At 36.5% G+C, this 18312-nt stretch overlaps 2 protein-coding genes across 4 annotated transcripts; both read right to left on the reverse strand.

Annotated features, from left to right (window-relative positions):
- Window positions 1-342: 342 nt before the first annotated feature.
- On the reverse strand, window positions 343-4381 carry LOC127788483 (protein PLASTID REDOX INSENSITIVE 2, chloroplastic-like). The gene is made up of 3 exons (XM_052316817.1): window positions 3987-4381; window positions 3754-3849; window positions 343-856 (listed from the first exon to the last, which is right to left on the reverse strand). The coding sequence occupies exons 1-3, from the start codon at window positions 4320-4322 to the stop codon at window positions 662-664; spliced, it is 627 nt and encodes a 208-aa protein (XP_052172777.1). The 5' UTR covers window positions 4323-4381; the 3' UTR covers window positions 343-661.
- Window positions 4382-5563: 1182 nt separating this feature from the next.
- Window positions 5564-17973, reverse strand: LOC127787914 (DNA polymerase lambda). 3 transcript variants are annotated; one of them, XM_052315980.1, is made up of 14 exons: window positions 17799-17973; window positions 17581-17718; window positions 11843-12190; window positions 11614-11707; window positions 11360-11490; window positions 11003-11065; window positions 10432-10611; window positions 10252-10305; window positions 9546-9634; window positions 8944-9034; window positions 7408-7488; window positions 6702-6769; window positions 5982-6066; window positions 5565-5884 (listed from the first exon to the last, which is right to left on the reverse strand). In XM_052315980.1, the coding sequence occupies exons 1-14, from the start codon at window positions 17907-17909 to the stop codon at window positions 5786-5788; spliced, it is 1632 nt and encodes a 543-aa protein (XP_052171940.1). In that variant the 5' UTR covers window positions 17910-17973; the 3' UTR covers window positions 5565-5785. The 3 variants fall into 3 exon arrangements, 2 of the variants coding, with proteins under 2 accessions (XP_052171941.1, XP_052171940.1); XM_052315981.1 differs by lacking the exon at window positions 11003-11065 and having other exon boundaries at window positions 5564-5884; XR_008020284.1 differs by lacking the exon at window positions 5565-5884 and having other exon boundaries at window positions 5986-6066; window positions 7408-7475.
- Window positions 17974-18312: the final 339 nt, after the last annotated feature.

Consider the following 18312-nt stretch of genomic DNA (forward strand, 5'->3'; position numbering starts at 1 on the left):
TCTGCATCATGTTGATTCTGTGTTGTGATGATATCTTGAATGTTCTGCATCATGTTGATTCTGTGTTTAGCTTGTCAATGGCGGTTATCCATTTCGCCTTAAAAGAATGATTGTACGTACCTCCATTGAACATACTGTAATCTGTTTTGTATTTGATGTTTGTTGGTATGCATACTTCTCTGACAGAATACTCCATGAATGAGCCATAAAAAGGTTCCCCCGCTTTGTAAAGAGGGGGGGGGGCGCGTCCGTGCCTCGTAAAAATATGTTATTGTTAGATTTCATTTGTTTAAGAGATTGAATACAGTAAGATTGGAAGGTAACATATCAAGCTAGCCACCAAAGAAGAATCAGAACAAAAAAAATATATTTGGGCAGGACAGCCCTTTTCCACCAAAGTAATCAGAAGAGAACATGTTCATGCAAAACCTACTGCAGTAGCTAAACAATCTCATGGTGAGATGGAGTATAAACTCCCAGTTGCAGTAGCTGCTACGGCAAAACCTATTGACATCAACCCTGTAAAAGAAAGGCAAAGAAAAAAGCCCCTTCCATTTAAACAAGGCATTAGGGCTACTCAAGGACTTGCAATTTGGACATACAATCTACCCATATGAAGGCAGCTAAGACCTTGAGCTTGATGTTTGGCGGATGCTCCCTGTCAACTGCTGTCACCACTGTTCCATTCCTTCCAGTCCTTGTCGACATGATCTTGAGCCCATTTAACTGCAGCCCGTGCAGCTTGTGGTCCCCCGGGCAAGCCTCGCTCGTTCAAAGTATCAGCCATGTCAATGAAGGGTATGACTAAGAGTGTGCCCGGACCCCCGTATTCGGTGTGTAAGAAGGTACTGAGTATCTGTTAAGACTTAGAAGACAATATCAGATGGTAAAATTGTTAAACGCCTTACAACATGAGAAAGTAAACAAAAGACACTTCCGACATACACTTGGAAACTTCCTACAAGGCACTGCAGTTAAAATTCCAAATTTGAGTGTTTTTTGCTTATTTTAAGTTGACTTATGTTCATAAACTAATACACAACTTTTACGCAAGCATAAGAGTTAAATACATGATTTCATAAAAAAAGAACATTTGTTTAACATGTTTGTTGAGGCCACATCTAACCATAGCGGGCACTTTCCACATCATATGGGAAATGTCAAGTACTGCTTTGCCAAATAGACGAGTGCCATTCTTATCAATTGCCAGGTAGTTTTATCATTTCAATATGAGGCACTCTTAACGTCTCCATTGGAACCATATCTTTGTCACTTGCCCAAAAAAAAAAAAAAAATCCGTTGTCCCACTCATTTTCTTTTTCCTTTTTTCTGCCTTTACTCCAACAGTATCATAAGTACTCAAAAATTGAAATAATAAATTTTCTAAATTATTGCAATTTAGTTCAAAAGCAACCAAACTCTGCAATTTGCGTGTACCATCCCACTCATATCTTTTTGTTCTCTAAAATGCAAAAACTTAAAGCATGACTCCCCAGAGAGTATCTAGTGTTAGGGATGTAAATGGGTCCTCATTGGGTCCCAATTAAAGTGAAAATAAATACAAAAATGAGGTATAGGTACAAGACTCGTTTGAAAATTATCAAAACGGGCATATAAATCGAGTTAATTAGGATCCCATTTACATCCCTATCTAGTGTGGTTTTGCTCGAGGAAACTTGAACAGCACGATAGACATTTTTCTTTCTCTATATTTTCCCCCATTTATTTTTTGTATATAATGATGTAGAAGAGGGTTAACCTTAATAGCATTGATAAGGTTGCTCATTTGTGACTAGACGGCTACAAGTGAGTTATGGAAGTACCTCTTTGCAAAGTAAAAGTAAGACAGTTACAAAACAACCCTCCCGACCCTCACAAAGCGGAGAACTTCATTCACTGAGCAATACCCTTATTTCTCCTATGCATTACTAGTGTCATTAGCTAAACAGATCCTACACAAACTTTTCTGCTATGACCCAGAAAACCACTTGCAGATATTTGACACGTTTGCTTTCTAGTTAATGGAAGAGGAACAGCTGACTAGATAAATAATTGCAATAAATGAGCAATTGGAGGATAAAAAACAGAAATAATAGGTTTCATATCAGTAAATAATCCCAGCTAAATCTCTTTACAACAGGTTGAATCAGAAAAGGAGATCAAATATTTCAATTGGAAAGAAGTAAAGAACAAAATAACAGCACTCCAATTATGGCAATTATAAAACCATATAAGCAAAAATAACATAGGCCATCATCTTTTCAATAACAAGTCAAGCTAGTATGGAGTGAATGAATCACCTTGTTAAATAGTTGTGTATTACTATAAAACAATATTAAGCTTTTATCTCATTATGTGAGGTAGCCTACATGAATTTTAGCTCATCGGTTAGTTCTATACATGTCCTTGTCTTCATAAGACTCCTATAACTTTGTCTAGAATTTATATTATTTGATTTAACAAGTTTTACACTGATTGTCAACTACAAAAGCAATTGCCCTGTTTTATCCGAGTTTGGGACTGGCTATAAATAGGAACCCACAGGCGGAGTTTACAGTGGAACAAACATAAAAGACAGTAATTCAAAACTGATAAGTTCATATCTTGCTAAGCTGATTAGTTGTAAGGCGCATCAATGTGTGACTCATAATGTTAAATGGTTGTGTCACGACCCTAGGCTATGGGAGGGGTAATTGGGTAAGTGGAGGGTTGCTGTTGCTGTAGATTGGTTAGAAACAGAAGGTGGTTGCCTCGTTTGTTGTAAAACAGTTTAGCAGCAATGGCTGTAGTAAGATTGTTGGGGGCTGTTACAGGGTCGTTGGGGTCTCAGTTACTGCAACTGAAGGGTAGTTTAGGACTCCTATAAATGGGTGGTTGTAAGAGGAAGGAGGCATGCAATTGAATATTCGAACTTTCCTTCTTTTCCGAGTCTCTCATTTCTCTCTCAACTTTCTTCTCAATTCTTCCTCTCTACTTTCAATTCATGGATCTGACAGGTTGACACCAGTGCTGAAGGTTATCGGGAGTCCTTAAAATCTGTAGGAAGTAGATAAGATTTATACATCCAAGCCTTTAAGAATAATAGTCTCCACAGCTCTATACTTAGACTAAAACAAAACAGTACAGACATCAAGCTTTATTTCACATGATACATCAAACACTACTTTGAATCCTTTTGCTTGCCATATTTATGCAAGAAAAATGAGTTATACGGGTGGTTTTTATAGACAATAAGGTTATAAATAGAAATGATGGGCAAGTTTATGTACCCAATTCATGTAGTGCAATTACGGTGTGACTCATGCTACGCACGGGCAAAAAAATAAAAAAAATTAAGTGATAGTTCATTGAGTGATGTTTGACAATAAGGGTGGATTTTATAGACAATAAGGTTATAAATAGAAATGATGGGCAAGTTTATGTACCCAATTCATGTAGTGGAATTAAGGTGTGACTCATGCAACACACGAGCAAAAAAATAAAAAAATTAAGTGAAAGTTCATTGGGTGACATTTGACAATAATTATTTAAATTTTAATTTTTTTAAGCAAAGTTTTATACAAAATAAGTTTTGGTGTAGCAATAAAATTGTTTCAAAAGTCAATTATTGTTTAGAGATCATGAGTTCAAATATTGTTACCAAAACCTGATATTTACTTATATAATAGAATAGATGGTATAGATAACAACAACACTAGCAAAAAATGAAAGAGAGAGGAAGGAAATAGGGTACTAAAAGGGGATGAAAACAACCTCAGTGCAGATTCCAACAACCTCTTCTAGTGAATCTCCAAACATATCCTTCTTGGAGAGCTTCTTAATAAGATGATTCCTGAACTTCTCTGTCTCCTAAACACACACAAATCACAGTAAATACGATGAAAAGAGGCCCTAGCAATCACTGGACTAAACAGAATAGACTTCAAAAACCAACATTTTTGTTCGTAACAAAATGGCAAATCCACAAGCAGGTAGAGTGCACTCACAGCGTCCGCAAATTCAGGAATGGGATCGGGAAATTTGTACTCAGCTGCAGCCCTGAAACTCAGCCTGGAAGAAGAGCGGCGTGGAGATGGGTGTAGAGACAGCCTTTTGTTTCCTGACAAAGAGATTACACGAGAGTGTTTGAACCTAACGCCATTCCTGCAGTGAGCTCCGTCACTACTTGAAGTGTAAGGCGAAACCCAACAAATACTCTTTGAAGAAGAATAAGAAGAAGAAGGAAATGATCCACAGAAATGTGAAAGAGAAGGATTAAACGGTGAAGAAGAAGGAGAAGAAGATTTGATGGTCACAGGGAACATAGATACAGCTGAAGCCATGTCTATCCCTCCACAAAGGCCACACTAAACCCCTCTCTCTCTCTTCTCTCTCTATCTGAACAATAAAACAGTAACCCAAGTTACCAAATATAAATATTAAATTTAATTAATAAAATATTAACACTTAAATAAATTTAATAATTTTATTAATAAAATATTAATTACAGCAACAAGTATTATTAGTGGAGTTATTATCTTGAGTGGTATTTATGTACTATTTGTAACTTGAATGAAAAGTAAAAATAAATTTATTTTTAGAAATAAAATAAGTTTGATAAGAAACAGATAAAGAATTGATTATAATTGAGAAAAAAAATTTGAATGGACAATATGAAAGAACATCTATTTTTTAATTATGATTACTCTCAAATACTAGTTTTGTAGTAAGAGCTAATCATTTTTACGTGCCCAATCTTATAAAAAGAAGTTATCATATTTATAAGTTGTTAATCCAATAATTCTAATTTTAAATAAAATTTATTTAAATTAACTTGCATGGCACATTTATTGTTTAAATTAAATGAATTTTAAATTCATAGTGTAATGTAGTTAATATCAAATTAAAAAGTGAAAGATTGACAGTTTCTACAATTTTTTTTATGTCATATTGAAAAAATAAAAAAAATTGATATACAAAGCACGAATTTGTGTAAAATATAAATGTCATTATTGCTAATTTATGTAGCATGTTGATTCATTTAAAAGTACCCTTTAAATTACTTGAATAGTTAATTGTGATTGTGTATGAAGTTATTTGTTAGAAAATGATTAATAATAAATAGTAATAAAATAGTAACATAAAACATCAAATCTTATTTTTAAGGCAAAAAACGTAAAAATACCTCTAAACTTTGTCATTTTGACCGTGTGACACATTTAATTAAGACTTTGATCAATTGTGTCCTTTAAATGTCTAATTTTATAACAAGTAGACACTTTTCAAACTCACTCATGCAATACGTACACTCAAGCTAATAGAAAGGTATTTAGTTATTGCAAAATTTAATAATTCAAAGATACAATGAGTCAAAGTCCAAATTAGAAATACCACATGATCAAAATAACAAATTTCAAAGATATTTTCATGCTTTAAGCCTATTTTTAATTCTTCTATATATCGCATCAATTATTATTTTTTGACCATATTTTATATGAACCCATTATAATTCATTTATGCCTAAGAATTTCTCACCCTCCTTTTGGCATTTTTTCCACCTCTAAAGTCGCCATCCTGTCTCATATAATAAAAAAGAATTTATTTAGTCATCTTCTTATATAATCAAATCATCTTGATTTTAATCAAGGTTCACATGTTAAATTAAAGGGAAGATTGCGGATAGTATTATTATAAGTAGCAGAAAATAAACAGTGTGCCAAGACAAAAACTAGCAAAGGCAAGCTGGTTTTTCTATACTCCTACAAGCCTGCTTATGTAACAGCCTGAGCACAACCGTATTAACACATCACAGATTCCTCTCATGAGGTTCAAGCCAAGGAAATCCCAGGAATTCAAACACTTCTTTTTCTGTCCTAAAATGCAAACTTGCGCTGCCTTTGGTGCCCTGCATGATATAGGGGTGCCTAATAAGTGAATGTCAAAAGGGAGGGGGGCAACAATGGGAGAAAGCAGGCGCCATATAAGTTAAACGACCTCCTTACCCGTTTACTGCCGGAACTCTGGGTAGCAGGAAACAGCCCGGTGTCATCGAGTCGGTATCCCTTGGATTCTGCAAGTAATCTCAGTCTGCACCGCATTGTAGAGTTAATCATATTATAAATTTGGTCCATCAAAGAGTAAGTAAGAGAGCTCTGAAAGTTCTTGAGAGAGAAATTGCGAAAAATATATATATCGTGCTTAGGTGTCTGCCATGGAGAATGGAACACATGGTTTATGAAAAACCATAGGAAGAATCATTTTAATAAAAAAAAAAAATCATTTGGTGTGAAGATCTTCTAGGTACTTCGTGTACATAAGACTGCACTCCCTTCTTTGTGCCTTTTAGTATGCTTATCAAGACGAAAATAGAAGTCAAGAAACATTCTCTGCATGAACGAGAAACACAGCTTATTCTTCCCATCAAAACTAAAAGTTCTGGTCCCTGAAAATGTACTGTATGTTAATGTCACATATCCATGCCATTAATGCACTTTGGTCATTTAGGAAAGGGCTTTCAGTAGTACTTATTTAAGTTTATGAAAGGGGAACAGCATATTCCATGCTTACATGTAAGCATATAGTAATCATGCATGTCTTCCATTAAGTCTCAATAAGCGTTGTAACCAAAGAAGAAGGGAATCATATCTATTATAACCTCTTAATAATTACAAATTCACAAGTTAGGACAGTCGGTTCAAATCAAATGAGAGAAGCGAGCATACCTCCTATTCAATACATCATTCCCTGTCCAAGCTATTAGTCCAAATGCATAAATGTCCCTTGCATAGACCTACGAAGTAGAACAGAATTAGGGGGAAATAGAAATGAGATTCCATGGAAGAGCAAAAATGGCTCTTCAGGGAAATCAACATATGAGGATATGGTATGAACGTTTAGTCCCGTAAACAGGTTTCCTAGCAAAGTATTATAAAAGTAAAAGTTGGTAAAACAAAAATGCAGCATCCTTTAATTTTCACTTGCTGTGGATCATCAGATTCAATCTTTTCTTTGATAAAGTGTCGGTTCATCATCTTAAGTTTTAACTAAGAATTCACCAATCTCTCAGCAAAGAGTATAGTTTAGGCAAGAAGAAATTCCCTGTGATTCTTGTAAATTGATACACCAATTGGCTTAAAAGACCATTTTATTATTAAGTTATTAACTACAAGAAACAAAGCACCTCTCAAAAGCAGGGTACGAAATAAAACAAAATCTTAAATTATCATCATCAAGACCATTATGAAGTTTTATCTGGGAAGAAATATATGTGGAACTCTTACTGAATATAAAAAATAGTCTTGACTAATTTTTTTGTAAATAATGTCGTCGTGCCAACAAATAACATGAAATCGTGCTACTCTGCTGCAGAGCATGCACAATATTGAAATTCAGTCTTTCTAACTAAAAAAGCAGGAATTGTCAAATTACCTTGAAATCTATGCGATGTCGTAGCTCCCGACCAGGATAAGTGCAAAGGCCAAAATAAGTGTCAACTCCTGCATCAGTACCCTGTATATTATCATATAGAGAGGGATAGAATGAAAACAAACAAAAAGTGAAGACCAAGAGGAATCAAGGAGGAACCGGACAACAAAGACATTCCAGCAAAGAACATAACATTTTTTCCTTGAATTTTCAGTATTTTAGATAAAGTAACTGACAAGCAAAAGGAAACAAGCAAAAGGCAGCATTATTATACATGTAATGACAGGTCTCAAATGCCAGAACAAGGAATTATTCATGCTGCAAAAAATTTACTGCAGGAAAGTTTTTTTCATGCTGCACGAAATTTACTGCAGGAAAGTTTTCCAAATTAAAGTGAAAACTTCATGTCTATCTTCCGATAATCATTAAATTTTCATTCAGAATTCAGGATAATGAATGAATTATGTTTAGTAGAATTTTCTTTTTTCTTTTTTTTGTTGTTTCTTCCTGGGTTATTAGTTTTCCTCAAATCAAAATGAACTGACCTCCATTTTAATCTTTTAACAAATGATCAGTGCTTAAATGAACTGATGCACAGTGTTCTAGAATTTAAAAAAAAAAAAATCAGGCCCCAATTTGTCTCATATCTCTCATGTTGAATTTGGAACTCCAAACAACAAATTGGTGATTGATCTCATCTAAAGACAGTATGTCATCAATGATAAGTGAATAGAACAATTCAGAGCCCAGTAATTACAGCCCATGCAATTAATATTTTCCTCAAAATAACCTGATGCTCAAACCAATAGATGTACATCAATAAAAAATCCAAATGGTTTATCTTGAATACTTGGGGAGTGAAGGGAGGGATGGCATATTATTAGCAATGGTCTCTGATCCAAAAAGTTTAAGATATTCATTAACATTCCATCTTTGGTACTAATACATGCATTTTAGATTCATTGAACAATATTAAAGTAGCTGAATACAGTTTTAGATTTTCACCAAAATACAACTTAGGAAAAACAGTACATTCAAATATTGACAAGACCAAGCTTCAACCAGCTGCCATGTATTTAAAATTGTCCTTGTGTTAACCAATATACAATCCCAGCAAAACTATACCACCAAGCATGTATTTTATTGGTTTAACTGTTGGAGCTGATGAGCAGCTAATTAATGCTGGCAACTACAAGTTTTCATGTTATTCACTTTGAAAGATTCAGAATATGCTTTTGTATATTTATAGCCACACACATAAATCTCTTAATTATAAAACATAGGCATTATAAACACAATTTGCTAAGGAAAATAATAAGAAAATAAGATATAAAAAGCTACTCCTATAGCCAAGTTTGTTACATGTTTTATCTGCCTAACTGTGTTAAAATTCAATATAGACTATGAGGGGAAAAAAATCCACTACATATATTATCTGCCTAACTGTGTCAAAAAATTCAATAGAAATTACAAGGAAAAAAAGATTCCACTAGACAAACAAAATTTCATTGTAGAAACCCAGATCCTGGATAATAATACCTCCTCACTATGAATGCTGAAAACTAAATCTTCCCTTAAGAACTTCATATCCTTCAGATGCTTCACATATTTCCACAGAAAGCCTCTATGACTACAAGAAGAAAGTACATTATCAGCATTCCAGAAACACAAAGGTACAAATGTAGAACACCTGGAGCCAACTTCCCATTTAAAAAAATGCTACTTCCATTTTAAGTGTAAAAAAGGTCACAAATAACATAAGCACATTCATGTTTCCAACGAACACAATATAAATGAACATAAAACATCTTGAATCTTCAAATTGGAAAGTTGAAAATCCTAACAACGTATTTTTGCTTTCCTGAGATATCAAGAAATACAGCATTTTGAGGACCTCTTAACAGAAGGTGCATTTGGATGAATATGTGGTAAGAAAGAATTTATTATCTTAGAAATGCACTCGGTAGTGGACCTTATATTTTGTAAACAAGTAGAAAGGGAAAGAGAATATATGAATTCCAAATAAATAGCTTGAACTTGAAATGTAAGGCAATCCCTTCTCTTTACAGATATGACTGATGCACACAATTCAATGCAGTTAATTCATTCACCAAAATACAAGCATAAAAATGATATTACACCTTTTGCCATCAGGGTGGGTAATTACAATGTCTAAATCTCCGCAAGAAGCTTTTCCACGTCTATAAGATCCTCCACATACAACCACCACCTTCATCACATAAATTAACAAAATCAGTAACCCATGTGCAGTTAATAAAAAAGCATGCAGTAAGGTATGCATAAGCTTCGAAGAGCGACTGTTGAAGGATATGCAAGTAATTGTATACCTTAAGCTCCATATATAAGTAGGTCAGGTCTACATGACTTGGGTCAAGACATTATTATATAAGCCAATTATGTAAAAGATGTTTTTGCATTTTATGTTCATATTTTGAAATATATGCCACATCAATTACATATTTATATTGATTCCCAAGTGCCTCAGCATAAGAAATTGCTCCAGCAAGCATTCCTAGCTTACATCCATCTTATAATCAAGGGGCTAGTCAAAAAAGCTGAAATTTTCATGGAACACCTAAGGGTTGAAAGTAGAGCTAAAATGGAGACTAGAATTTTTATGTATCTTCGAGTTACCACTAATCATTTTCAGCATTTAGAGATGGCCTATGTGACCTAAAATAAGAACCTTTTCTAGATAAAAGTTCAAGTCAGGAGGGGTTAAGGAATAAGAAATTCACAAATCACTAAATATGTTACACTTCAAGCATGTAAATGCTTTATAAATCAACTTATACACAAGCTTATGATTCTAGTTATAGTGCTCACCCCAGGTAAAATATCTTCCGCGGTTTTCTTCAGAATAAGTTCCATCTCTTGAGCCTGGTAATCAAGAAGTGTATCAAAACAAACTGGCAATTTTTTTTCTTTTTTCTTTTCCTTTTTTAAGGAAAAACTGACAATTTCCAAAATACATAATGAAGTTCCAGCAAAGCACAAAAGTGAGACCTCATGACGTGGAATCCTCATTCTGATATCATCAAAATACTTCAATCCTAACCTCTGTGCATGGGTCAATGAATCATCATTTTTCAGATCATCTAGAGTTCTATGTCCTTTCTCATAAAGTTTCAGTGCAGTGGCTGGACCAATGCCCCATACTTCCCCAAATAGGCTGATTGTTCGCACCTGTTAGATTAGAACAATAAACCAGTCAAAATAAGATAATTTTGGACTGGGGCAACATATATTTCCAGACACATAATGAACATATTTCCTCTATCCTCCCATGGATCAATGAAAGTAGGGTTATATACAGATATCTCGATTTTTGTTAAGAGAGATATATGTCAGATAATTATAAGAAAGGGGGAAGAGCAGTTGCAGGAAGTGGGAAAACATTAGTAGGAATAAGGGCCTCATGCCTTTGGGCATAATTAAATAGATAAAATTGTGAAGTCAAAAATTCAACAGAACAAAGTTGAGGAAAAGAAAATGGTGCCGAAAATACATTAATGATAAATAAATTAGATCTATTGGATAAGAGAAACTTTTGGTTGACTAGGGGCACTTTCAACACCTTCTCATCAGTCTCAAAGTGCTCCAACTTGGAAAGCTTTCCGGTACTCACTATCTCCTGAATCTGCAACAACACAATATTCTCTGTAACCCTCAGAAAGATGAATTCCTTCAAGTAGATGGGCATCTTTATATTTTTATTTCAAATATTCTCTAAAATTCATAAATATCTCTAGCATGTGAATGAATAAAAATACTGCTACATAAAAGGAAAAACTATTTAAGTTTTACATAAAAAAAAATACAAGCACTTTGGCAAACCATGCAACCAGAAAACACAGATGAAGTTGAGAAGCAATCTAGTGTGCCAAGGCATAACTGTAAACCAGCAAGTTTGAATGAAAATTTGTTCACTCACATGATCCTGCATTGATTTCCCTATGGCAGGTAAGTGTTTGACCTGATCAACACTTTCGATTTTGTAGGGCAACTTCTCAATAACTGCAATCGCTTTGTAATAGCTAAAAGACCTACGATCATCACCCAGTGCTGTTATCAAGAATTGCATGCAAATGCATCACGCGTCTAAAGAAGCAAGTAGGTAATAGTGCCAAAATGTGGAAACAGAGCAAACTTTACTGTGCATAAGAAACTAAGCATCATTATAATCACCTCTATATATGATCACGAGCTTCCCAAATATCCCTGTGATATTACTGTTTTGGTTGGGTGGATTATAATGCAAAGCTGAGTCTGAAGTTCCAACCTGATTAGAGAAGGTAAAACATTCACTTGAAAAGTGGTTTGAATATATATATATATATAGATGGTGCTAAGAGTAGATAAGAAAGTTCCTTTTCATCCTATGAAACAATTCAACAAATAGATAGCTTAGTCTTACAGCATGTGTTAGAGCATCAGGGGTAGTGGGACTGCTCTCAACTGGGCTTTCAGCAGGAGATGAGTAATCAGAATCACTGGCTGTCTGCACTTCATGTAGAGCTTTATTATGTTCATTATCCATATTTTTTGTAGTCATGTTGGGATCCTCTGGGCTGGTTTTAATTTTTTTAAGCTTTGATTTTTGGAGATCACCAGAATCATTTCCATTATCAGCTTTAGGAAGAGTTCTCTCTGCAGGTTCTTTCAGAGCTTCAACTCCTGACTCCAGTGCTAGGATGTAAGGTGTTTCAGATACTTTTTCCCCTACAGTCAAACTGTCCTCCAGCCAGTTGTAAAGAAGAACGCTCTGAAAAAGTTGTGAAATCTCAATTATTAAAACTCTACCAACCTTTTAGTCAGATGAAAATACTTATAAATATGAACTTCGGATATTGTTAGATTTGGGAGCACTGGAATCTCAATCTTTTGCCAATACAGAGTCACACACACACACACACACACACACACGATTTGATCCAAAACAGAAACATAAAATAAAGAAACATTACAGAATTGAAAATGAATAAGAACATTCAAACCACATGAAGACACAATCAGTTATCCTAGTTCAGACTGCCAAATGACGATTCAGACTGCCAAATGACGATCCTACATCCAACCTCTTGATCCTGAGAGCAATCCACTAAATCTTGAAGAAGTCAATATACAAGAACCCTCACTCACGAGTACAATTCACAATCAAGATGTCACGAGCCTAAGGGCATAACTATAATAAACCTATAATAGCATAACTGTAATAAACATATAGTAGCATGTGTACTTAGAGGTTACTGCTTATGATGATTGTACCTAGTCGGTTACACCAATAAGCCGAGGGTGATAGCCCATAAAAGGCATTGTAAAAGAGGATGGGAACTATCAATGAAAGCATTCGGTTCTTTCCCTCTCTTTCTTTCTCTCTCTTCTTTAAAATTCTCCCTCCAATTTCTCTCTAATCTATGACTCTCTCAGAATTGTCCAAGTCTCTGATCCGAGACTTGACAATTGCTATCAGAGCCAGCGATCCTCAGCGGCTTTTCTGCGATTGGAAGCGTGGTAGATTGTGAGTAAACAATGGCGGAAGGGACGGGACTCAAACAATTGGAGTCGAGAATGGAAGCGTTGGAGTTTGGAATGACATAGACACACGAAGCTATCACTCAGAGCAGGGAAGATGTAGCTGTAATCAGAGATGGAATGCGGGAGGAATTGGCGACATCTTGTGAGGATATGCAGCAGGAATTGGAGAGACATAGGGACGTGATGGATTAGTTTGGTTAAAGGATCAACAACATGTTCAACATGTTGTCGTCCCTACCACAATTCCACTTGCCTCTGAAATTTCCCCCTCGATCCGGAGCTTAACCGAATTCAGCCGGATCTGGCATACTTCCGAGGCCTCTAGGGGAAATAGAGTTGGAGAGGGTGCAAGGAATGGAGCCTGACCTTCAGGTAAGGGATCTCAATTCCCAATCCGGTAATCACACACCGATGCTAAGGTTGGAGATACCGTTGTTTGATGGATCCAAACCAATGCGGTGGATTCGCCGATATGAGCGTTTTTTTCAATACTACAATGTGGCTGAGCCACAACGAATTACCTTGGCCACAGCCTATCTCAATGATACAGCTGATTCTTGGTTCCAAGGGTGGTTCAGGTCTAAAGGGATTGGGGTGAGATGGATCAACTTTGCAAAAGAATTGAGTAAGAGATTTGGAGAAAAGAACTAGACAGACGTAATAGAAGAACTCAATAAACTCAAACAACACCTAATTCACCTCAAAACCACCTTTGAAATCCTGAAAACCAACCAGTTATATGTGAAACCTTCAAAGTGCTCCTTTGCAAAGAGTGAGGTGGAATATCTAGGGCATATCATATCGGGTCAGGGAGTCAGTACAGATCCCAAGAAAATCGCAACCATGTTGGAATGGCCTAGGCCTTCATCTATATAGGAGTTGAGGGGATTCCTAGGGCTAACTGGGTATTACAGGAGGTTTATACAACATTATGGGGTAATCAGTAAGCCCTTGACCGAGTTACTTGAGAGAGACAACTTCAAATGGAATCCCCAAGCTGAGGCTATTTTCATTACACTTAAGAGGGCAATGACACAAGCCCCGATTATGGCCCTACATGATTTCTCTATGCCCTTCGTGATTGAAACAAATGCATGTGACATTGGGGTGGGAGTAGTATTGATATAGGAAGGGAGACCCTTAGCCTATATCAGTTAGGCATGGGTTGCTAAGCACTGGGGACTGAGTGTGTATGAAAAGGAATTGCTAGCCATGATCATAGCCATTGATAAGTGGAGGCACTACTTGAAAGGCACTCCATTCATCATAAGGACAAACCATGAAAGCCTGAGGCACCTTCTACAACAGAGATTGCATACACAGCTACAAAGAAATGGGGTTATTAAAATTATCGAGCTTGGATTATGTGATACAATATAGAAAGGGCAAAGAGAATATAGTGGCAGATGCCCTATTGAGAAGAGAAGAAGAAGGGGCATGTGAAGCCATTATAGTTGCGATGCCCGATTGGGTAAAAGATGTAACTGAGAGCTATGATAAATCCGAATGGATTAAGTTCCTATAGACATACTAATGCACAGGGGTATTCTATCTCCAATGGTCTGATTAGATTTAAAGGAAGATTAGTTGTGGGGGATGACAGAGAATTGAAGTCCAAGATATTGCAAGCACTACATAGCTCTCCTCTAGGAGGGCATTCAGGGGTAAAAGCTATCTACTACAGAATAAGACAGATGTTCTTTTGGCCAAGGCTAAAAAAAGAGGTGACGGATTTTGTAGCAGCCTGCATGACTTACCAATGATGCAAGCATGAACAAGGGGCTTACCCAGGGTTGTTACAGTCACTAGCTATACCGGAGCAAGCCTGGGAGAAGATTTCCATGGACTTCATTGAGGGCTTACCCAAGTCTGAAGGCAAGAACATGATCCTAGTAGTGGTTGACAGGCTGACGAAGTGACGAAGTTTGCTCACTTCATCAGCCACACACACCCCTTCACAGCCCAAGAAGTTGCTCAGGTGCTCCTTGATACAGTGGCTAAGGTGCATGGGATCCCTAAATTCATTGTTTCAGATCGAGACAAAGTATTTACAAGCCATTTTTGGCAAGAGCTGTTCAAGGGCCTAGGGGTAGGCTGCATATGTCGACCGCATACTACCCTGAGTCAGATGGGCAAACTGAGAGGGTCAACCAATGCCTAGAGTCCTATTTGAGGTGTATGTGCTTTGCAAGGCCTAAGAGTTGGGGAAGGTGGCTATCCCTAGCACAGTGGTGGTATAACACGAGCTAGCATAGCTCAATCAAGATTCAAGAAGACCCTTTTCGAGGCTCTATTCAGATATAAGACCTCAACATTACCAGCCGTAATTGACTTCCAAGAGACACAAACCACTGCGGTATAATACTTGAAAAGTAGGAAGGAGATGCTCAATATACTCAAGAAGGAGTTGACTATAGCTAATAACATAATGAAACAAAATGCCGATCACATGAGGAGTGACCGGAGTTTCAATGTGGGGGACCAAGTCTTTTTGAAGGTAAAGAGGTTTTTGCAGCACTCTTTTTCTACCACACTTCCATCTAAGTTAAGTCCAAAGTATTTTGGATCTTTTCTCATAACTGGATGGGTGGGCAAAGTGGCCTACAGACTACAGTTGCCTACGAGCATGGAAAGCCACCCGGTGTTTCATGTGTCTCCCCTGAAGAAGTATGTGGAGCCTAATGCTACTATTAGCTCTGAATTACCACTAGTGAATGAAGACGTAGAAGTGGGAGCGGAGCCACAAGCTATCATAGACAGAAGGGTAATCCATCAAAGGCCTTTACCCCTAATCCAAGTGTTGGTACAATGGTCCCACCGACACCCCGAGAACACCAACTGGGAATACCTACCACAATTGTTGAAACAGTTTCCACGAGCTGCTCAATTACTTACCTTCCTTAGGGACAAGGAATATTTCAAAGGGGAGGGGATTGTCACGAGCCTAAGGGCATAACTATAATAAACCTATAATGGCATAACTGTAATAAACATACAGTAGCATGTGTACTTAGTAGTTACCGCTTATGATGATTGTACCTAGTCGGCTACACCAATAAGCCAAGGGTGATAGCCCATAAAAGGCATTGTAAAAGAGGATGGGAACTATCAATGAAAGCATTCGATTCTTTCCCTCTCTTTCTTTCTCCTTCTCTTCTTTCAAATTCTCCCTCCAATTTCTCTCTAATCTACGACTCTCTCAGAATTGTCCAAGTCTCTAATCCGAGACTTGACACGAGATTACAAAGCTCTAACATGTCTATACTTTCCTCTCAATTTCACTGCACTCGCACAATATTGAATGAATGATACAAGCAACTGCCTCATGCCTCTTATTAGGCATTTAGGGCAGACAATACAAGGGGTTAAAATATAAGACTCACTCAATGTCTAAATTGCCCTCATATACTGTTACCGTTAGACTCATTCTATCTAACTAATATTTTCGCTTGAAACCGACTTGTCTTTACTGATTTCTTCTAAGTCTTCTACTCCATGCTCAATGCAAAACATAACAGATTTAAACTTGGCATGGACCATCAACCCAATAGGATTTTCTGTCCAGAGGAAATTGAACATCAAATAATAACTTAGTTAATGAATTTCTCAGTCAAACAACTTCCTCTAGAGAAAGTACTCCCTTGTCTACTATAAGTGGATTCAGAAATAGGTAACCTGGTGCAGCATGCCAGAAATCTCTTTTATTTACGCCTGTGCTAAATACCAAACTTGTTTTCTCTAAAATGTTCACAAGTAGACACCAAAATTCTTGTAAAAGCTCAATAGTTGAAATACTCTCAAGCAATCATAGACACAGTGCGTTGGGAGCTATAAGCTATTGTGAAGTTAAGAGCACTGATCACTAGTGTCATCCTTTGATAACAGGCAAATTTAGTTGCATAATAGATGAAATAGGCAATTTAATGGAATCAAATAAGCAAATAGCAAACTATAGGCAGAGATTTAAAACTGCTATCTGTTTAATCTATTATCTGTGAGCTAATATGATTGAGCACTTCCAAACTTGAAAAGAGTGAATACTTGAAGCAGTGACATCCCTAACCAATTGACTAAAATTATGCAATGCGATGCGATGTTTTTTGCATATAAAAATATGGCGCCTGTAACTTTCTTGGGTGGTACTTGATAGGATACTGCTTCAAAAATAAAACTTACCTACTAAAAGGATTCTATTGAATAACTCAATATATATTATTACGAGCATTTCCTAACGACCAATCCAACTATCAGTGTCCATGTGTATTCCCATATGTTCCTATTTGTGGAGCCCCTTTTTCTGTTTCTTTTGGTGCATATTGGCCCGGATTACTTACCTTTCCAGGTCATGCATGCAGTTTGTTATTGACTAAGTTGGTTCTTTCACGTGGATGTATTGAGCTTGAAAATCAATTGTTGACAAACTCATTACCAGCAGTTTAAGATTTTGGTGAAATTGGTGATCCAAAATAATCAACATTGAAAATTAGTCTTTTTCTCCTCCGCTAATGTTTTGCCCTGACTTGATTCCAGAAAACTAATGCCAGTCCAGATATGAACCAGGGAACCTTAATAGAACAACATGAAAAACCAATTCGTACGAATAGATAAATAACTCACTCCTTTAAATTGAGACAATCGTTCTCGCCCAATTTTCTGGAGAATAGCGTCCGAACTCGTAGCAAAGACATGAGTGACCTTCTTCGACAACCGGTCTTCAATAGCAGCCCCCATTTGCTCCAATCTATGCTTCCATATCTTCAAAACACCATATACAAAAACGAAAATCATCAAAGCAACAAAACAAAGACCCCACGCGTCGGAGTAAGTGGCGGTACCTGTAATCGACGCGGCTGGACTCCGACGTCGACGAAGAAGACGACCATTCCGGCGAAGATTCCATTGGGATCGGACGGCGGGGTTCGCTTCTTCCCTGACTTTGGCGGCATTCCTACCTCCTCCTCCTCCCTTCCGGTCCTTTCCAGTCAAGAATCTACACAGCGGCGTGGCGCGTTAATTCATTAATTACACTTTGCCCCAATATATTTTACAATTAAATATGCTTTATCCCCCGCATTTTAAAAAATCTCTCATTCAAGTCATGCAATTCCTTTTTTTTTTTTTTATGCCATCCAACATTATTATCTGCTGTTCAAAACTAACACCACTGCTAAGATAATAACTTTCATAGTACTTTTCAAATATATATTTTTAATTAATTAGCATGATTAATTTTTATGAATAAATCATACGATTTTTACTAAGAGTGAGCATTTAGTTTGAAGCACATAATCAATCAAATTTTTGAAATCAAATAAACTAAAATTGTGTAAAAAATCAAACCAAATCGAC

Source organism: Diospyros lotus, chromosome 13 (genome assembly GCF_014633365.1).
Source record: "Diospyros lotus cultivar Yz01 chromosome 13, ASM1463336v1, whole genome shotgun sequence".
Lineage (NCBI taxonomy): Eukaryota > Viridiplantae > Streptophyta > Magnoliopsida > Ericales > Ebenaceae > Diospyros > Diospyros lotus.

Bases quoted from the DNA above. Each gene is read 5' to 3' on its own strand.
- LOC127788483 (XM_052316817.1), bottom strand. From the start codon at position 4,322: ATGGCTTCAGCTGTATCTATGTTCCCTGTGACCATCAAATCTTCTTCT. The intron at 3,850-3,986 runs GTGAGTGCACTC...GTGTGTGTTTAG, and splicing joins TTCCTGAATTTGCGGACGCT to GAGACAGAGAAGTTCAGGAA. The intron at 857-3,753 runs GTTGTTTTCATC...AAGTCTTAACAG, and splicing joins TTGTTGGAATCTGCACTGAG to ATACTCAGTACCTTCTTACA.
- LOC127787914 (XM_052315980.1), bottom strand. From the start codon at position 17,909: ATGCCGCCAAAGTCAGGGAAGAAGCGAACCCCGCCGTCCGATCCCAAT. The intron at 11,491-11,613 runs GTGATTATAATG...TCTTGATAACAG, and splicing joins GCTCGTGATCATATATAGAG to CACTGGGTGATGATCGTAGG. The intron at 10,306-10,431 runs GTCTCACTTTTG...CTTGATTACCAG, and splicing joins TGAGGATTCCACGTCATGAG to GCTCAAGAGATGGAACTTAT.